The sequence below is a fragment of the Oryzias latipes genome, chromosome 3 (assembly GCF_002234675.1).
Source record: "Oryzias latipes chromosome 3, ASM223467v1".
NCBI lineage: Eukaryota > Metazoa > Chordata > Actinopteri > Beloniformes > Adrianichthyidae > Oryzias > Oryzias latipes.
Window position 1 is genome coordinate 37,277,428 of NC_019861.2, and position 6,042 is coordinate 37,283,469.

Genomic DNA, 6,042 nt, shown 5'->3' on the forward strand with positions numbered 1-6,042 from the left:
AGCTGGCCTTCATGTCGAGCGCCTCCTACAGTCAAACTGACATTACCACATCAACTAAAAAAAAACCTGTTCATCGGGTGACCACAAGGGGGCGCACTGGAGCACCGGGGAGGCCCCAAAACATCCAATCCCATAGATTCTGTCTGGAGGTGATAATCAGTTCTGTGGGGGCGTGGCCTTTTGATTGACAGGTGATCTATGACAGCCTTAGGGATTATATTAGCTCCTCCCCCTCATGGTCAGTGAACCCCAATCTTTCCAATACTGTGACACTCTAAGACTTCAGTTAATAAGTTGACTGTCACTCAAAGGCCACGCCCCCATTCTAAACCAATCGGTTTGATGAGAAACATTTTTTATAGAAATATGGACTCCAACCATGAAATGAAGGATCTTTTTGGAACCGGGGGGGAAAAGAGGCTCTTCTGTTCTGAAGTTGGAGGGGATCTTTTTACCAAACCCCCTGGTGGTCACCTGGTGAACTGACCAGGTTCCACTTTCCTGTCAGCCTCAAGGCCGCTCAAAGTGGAACGAATCGGTCACAGACGCAGGGGGTTGGCGCCGGCCGGAGAAGGTCCCGTTTCTAAGCCGGTTCCTCCACGTTCTCCCAGCTGACCTTTGGTTTCCATGGAAACCAGAATGAAGGCCTTTGACGTGGCGACAGAGACGCCTGCAGGTGTTTCCCGGCTGCAGACGTCTGTGCTGCGTCGTATTCACGAATGTGTTCACAGGAAGCCTGAGGAGCTTCTGTCCCGCAGCCAGATTACATTCAGGACGCCTTCAGACCGGAGAACCCGTGATTTATTCCAACAACAATCATAAATAAAACCTCTGAAATGACGGCGGCGGGATTTGCTTTTTCCCAAACGGCTCCAGGAAGCAGCTGAGAGGTTCTTGTCCAGCATTTGGACCCGAGACGTAAAAGAAAACATGAAGATCAAACAAAGGTTCTTTTCCAAAAGAGAGAAGAAGAATCTGCTGCTCGTCCCGACGCCTCCTGTTCAGCATCAGGTCAGTGCAGCGACAGACCGCCGCGGTTCGCCGCCGCCGCGGTTGAGTTCTCTTAAGGCAAAGTGTTGAGAGTTTGTAAAGCAAAAATATGAAAATATCTTCTGTCCAGTAAAAATATCATCTGTCAGGAAGCTCCTGCTGCAAGGAGGCGGCGCCTCGGCTCATTGGTCGTCGTCAGAGTCCTGGCGGCTGGCGTGGACTTCCAGCTCTTCGGCGTTGATCATGTCAGGACTGATGGCGGCGAATCTCGTCCCGTGGAACTGCCGCAGGTGAATCTGAGGAAGAAAGGGATCAAACTCGCTGAACTGCAGTAGAAACATCTGGAGGCGTTTCCCGCTCCGGCGTGCGGCGTCACCTGGATATAGAGGTTGACCTCGGCGCTCCGGCACAGGTACGGGAAGTTCCCCCCGGTCTTCAGGTGAGCTCTCCTGGCGTTGGGATACAGTTTGTACATCTCCTCTTTGGCCTCCAGCGACAGAGCGCTTTGGTCAAACACCTCAACAGGAACAGGAAGTGACAGTCAGGCGGCGGCGGCACTGATGGTGAGCGCGGAGCGGTGGGGAGGGCGGGAACACTTACATCTATGATGGTCACAGCCACGTCTTTTATTTTGTGCGGCTCCACGTAGGAGTTCTGACAGTTGAGCGTTAGCCGTGAAGCTAACTCGCTTTGGTTGAGACTCTCCAGCTGCAGACGCACAAGAGGAGAAGCTCAACAACCGGAACACAACCGCACAACAAGGACGCCGGCTTGGTTAGAAAATCCCCACAGAGCTCAGAGACGGTCCGCAGCAGACCGCCACGGCGTCCACGTACCCGGTCCACCATGAAGTCGATGCCGTCGGCCATCTTGGGGTCCATGGGTCCTCGGGCAAAGTTCCCCAGAACGATCTTCTTCAGCAGGAAGGCCGGCATGAGCCAGAAGCTGAAACAGAGACAGACGTGAACGCCAGAAGACGGCAAGCTCCCCCTGCCGACGAGCGGAGAGCGCCACCTGTTGGCCGTCCACGTCTGGTTGAAGATGGAGGTGTCGCTGAAGGAGTTGCACAGGACCAGCGAGTGCACTCTGGGAGACTTGTGGGTGTACTCCGCAAACTTCTGGGCCAGGAACCCGCCCAGTGAGGCGCCGAACAGGTGGACCTGTGAGGGGGAGGGGGCACAGGAATCTCATCAGTCCACGCCCCCACGGGTTTGGACCCAACACAGTTTCACCTCAGAACCACACAGGTACCTTGTCCAGCTGCAGGTGATCCAGGAGCTTCCTGAAGCCGTCGCAGAACTCCAGCAGGTCCCAGTAGACCGGGTACTGCAGCTGAAACCAGAACAGAGGAACCGTCAAGTCCAGACGCTCAGGGAAACGCTGCACCATCCGTTCAGGCCGGACTCTTCATCAGAACCTTCATCAGCGACCGGAATCAACCGATGCGGATAAATGACATGTAAACATAAAGGATTGAGTTAACGTGAAGATGTGCAGGAGAACAGGATGAACCTGCTTACCGAGATGACCCGGTACCCCCAGCCCGTCAGGGCCAGAACCTGCTGGAAGAAGACCTCGGCCGTCCCGCTGACCGGCGGGAGGAAGATGATGGGACAGCGCACGCTCTTCGGGCCGGCGTCGTACAGAGACCACACCTTACTGTCGTCGTCATCCACGATGATCTGGAGGAAACAGGAAACCAGAGAACTCGCCTCAGAGAGGGCGGGGAACCAACGGAACCAACGGAACCAGAAGAGAACGCTCCAAAGAAAGAAATGCTAAAATCTAAAATCACAAAAGTTTAACAAAAGAGGAAAAATGTGAAAAGTGCAGCGAGAAGCAGAAACATGCCAAACAAGGCCAAAAAAAAGCAAATACAAATGAATCTCTAAATACTACGAAAATACAACAGCGTCATGACGGTCCATAAAGGGTTCGGTTGTTTGTTCATCACACGGGTTCTGTTGTAAAAAATAACCTGCGATGGATGAAAATGGCGGCGTTAGAGTCTAGATGTTTGAAGGCAGAAAACTCCTGACTGAAGACTTTCTAGACGTTTCACTCTGACAGGTCAGACCTTTGGAGAAACATGAGACGATAGCAGGAGAACAACCATCTGATGGGTTCTGTTCAGGAGACGGACTGACGACAGCCAATCAGGAAGCAGAACACTAAACGATCAGCAGCACAAACGTCAGAAGTGAACCGCGACCACAAGAAGAACTCAAAAGGCCGAGTTCAACCAAAATGATCAACCGGAGCCAAAGGCTGAAAAACACCAACTAAAAAAAGAAAAAGAAAATTCTGCATCTTAAAAAGCAAAACCAGAACAAATAGCATCCAGTTGAAGAATTCATGTGCTAACAGCTAAAATGTTAGCATTGACGCTTTGTTCTATGGCAGCCCCTCCCACCAATCAGGAGTGAGCTTGTTGGAAGGCCACGCCCCTACCACTGGAAAGCTGTAAACGTTTTGAACACTGGACAAGGGGGTCAACAGGCTCCGCCTACTTTTATTGAGGCGTCTGATTGGCCAGTTAATGACTTGACTAACTTGAGATACAGGAAAAAAAAAGAGTTTTATCAAGTAGATGTTTAAAAACAAAAAGGTATCCGATCCAGAACGGTTCTTCTGACCAACAGAATGACAGCTGTTGATTTGCAGATACTTCCTGTTTGTAGCAAAGGGGAGGGGCCCCTCCGTCCAGTTCCGGTATACAGTCAGTGGTAACAAAAGAATCTGCAGAGAGGTTTTTCTGAAAATCTTAAATCCTTCAGATCAAACTTGTCTGGGGGGTTTTAAGCCGTGCTGCCAGAAGCTGACCTGCATCAGTCACTCAACCTCTCTGTCCCAGAATGCATCTCTCCTGAAGTGCATGAGTGAGCAGAGGGAAAACGAGTGGATTCGTGCCAGTAAAAGCAGCACATGTGATGCCCGTGTGAAGCTGAGGGAAGCATGTGACGGCTGGGTGATGAACGCCGTCACATGACTCTCCACCTCTCAGAGCCTCAGCAGCAGCGGCTCAACCTCCAGCTGCGGGAACCAGCCGGGTGTCGGCTCCAACGCCAAACAAATCCCCATTTTTAAGAGATCTGTGAGCTAAAAACCCGACGGGAATAATCGTCTTATTCCAAAAGACAACGCGAGCCGTTGTTCCACCAAACAGCAGATCCGAGGACCAAACCCGTTTTCTGAAAGCTAATCTCATCTTAATCCAAGAGGGCGATCCGTGCCGCTGAAATCCAGCCTCAGATTTCTCATTTTCACGCAGAACTCAACACAAAAGTCATGAACTAAAGCAATCAGAACGATTGTTTAAGCAATAATTGACCACAAATCTTGAAAAAAACCTAACAAACTAAATGCAGAGACGCCTGACACTCATGAGGGGATTTGTGAGGTTTAAATTAAACATCTTTAGCAGAAAACGTTGTGATATTTTCTTAGACTAAAATAGAAACACAGCTGTCAGGCTCCAAGCTTCCTTTTTCCAAGGTAAAACCTTTTTTTTCTGCTGTGGAATGAGATGCAGAGTCTTCCTACTATATTCACTAACCACAAAAACAATGTTTACAACAATCTGAATGTAAATAAAATTTGAAAAAAGACAACATTTGAGCAAAATCATAAAAACTTTATGATTTTATCAAACATCTGTTTGAGCGGAGCTTCATTTTTCCAAACTGTGGTTCTCCAGAAAAACCATAAACCAGTTTAAAAAGTGAATACAGGAAACAGGTGAGACAGAAGGGACAAAATGAAAACACGTAATGGCGAAGGGGCGTGGTCTAAGCAGTGCGTTCTTGGTCTTATTTTGTTGTTTGTCAACTGTTTTCATGGTGATTTTATTGAACAGAAGGGAAGCAGGTCACAAGATCAAGTATTAGTGCATAACATTTGTAAAACGTTTCTTAGACAGCGTGACAAGCTAACGTGTGCTTTAGAGACCATGATACTACCACCACCTGTCAGCTTAAAGACCACGCCCTCATTTCCATATAAAGTAATCCTCAACCTTTGAATAGGAGGGCTTTAAAACCAGGTACGGTAAAGAACACGGGCGCTAAAGCCACGGCGATTAAAGGGTTCATTTACAGAACCAACCGAATTCTACGACAGAGTCAGTCACAAAAGTCTGGAGGACATTTCACAGCAAGCCTCCTCCGACTGTAGGTTGAGGCTAGTAAACAGAAGAAGAAGAAGAAGAAGCCCCTCCCTGCAGGCGCAGTGTGAACACCTGGTCTGAACGGTGTGCATGTAGTTTCAGAAAAATAACCTCTCTGGGTTTAAGGAGTTCAGCTGTGTTTGTCCTGAAGCTCGGTTCTGAACAGGTTCGGCTCATCAGAACCTGAAGGTTGATCCAGCAGGACAGAATCCCGATGACCCGTCACGGAATGGACCCCTTCACACCTGGGGTGCTTTTGTATCACGTGACCACGAGAGCAGGTGTTTCATAAGAATTTCAACGCGCGCGAGCGTTAGCCCTCATCGCATCGGCGACGGTCCAGCTGCTCCGGAGTGAGGCGCGTGACGAGGCGGGAACTTACCCTCTTAAGTGGCACGGTGCTTCGGAACCAGTTGTAGTCTGGAGACACCTTGATCTCCTCCATCTGCGGACACAGAGACGGTGACTCAAGTGTGTGTGCGGGGGTGTCCGGGCTCAGCTGCTTCCGCGCGGGGGCAGCTGTTAGCCATAATAGCGGCTAGCTGCTAAACGAACCCCGCGGTAACCCCGTTAACGGCGTAGAAACCGACCGCCCCGCCAGCCCCACTCACCGTGGACGTCACCGTGTCAGAGCCCACGCCGCTGCTCGGTGAAGGGTCACCGTGTCCGGAGACGTTTGTCCATGTCGGGTAGCGCTTGGAGCGGCTGCAGCTCGGTCATGTGATTTTCCTTTCACACACTTCCGCAAGTAGCCTCTCCGGTGCTGCGTTCGCGGTCGCTCTGAAAATCCTGTTCTCCGGCAGTAAGAAAGCCGCTTTGGTTTCTTAAGTCTTGCTTAATTTCTGTTGTCGTTACAGTTTTCATCCTATACAATGTAGCACTCAAAT

The 6,042-nt window shown here is 50.1% G+C and overlaps 1 protein-coding gene across 1 annotated transcript; it reads right to left on the reverse strand.

Annotated features, from left to right (window-relative positions):
* Positions 1 to 783: 783 nt before the first annotated feature.
* On the reverse strand, positions 784 to 5,900 carry spg21 (SPG21, maspardin). Its single transcript, XM_004086061.4, has 9 exons — positions 5,767 to 5,900; positions 5,538 to 5,600; positions 2,511 to 2,672; positions 2,242 to 2,322; positions 2,005 to 2,150; positions 1,827 to 1,935; positions 1,591 to 1,698; positions 1,367 to 1,507; positions 784 to 1,286 (listed from the first exon to the last, which is right to left on the reverse strand). Exons 2-9 carry the CDS (start codon positions 5,598 to 5,600, stop codon positions 1,173 to 1,175), a joined length of 924 nt encoding a protein of 307 aa, XP_004086109.1. The 5' UTR covers positions 5,767 to 5,900; the 3' UTR covers positions 784 to 1,172.
* Positions 5,901 to 6,042: the final 142 nt, after the last annotated feature.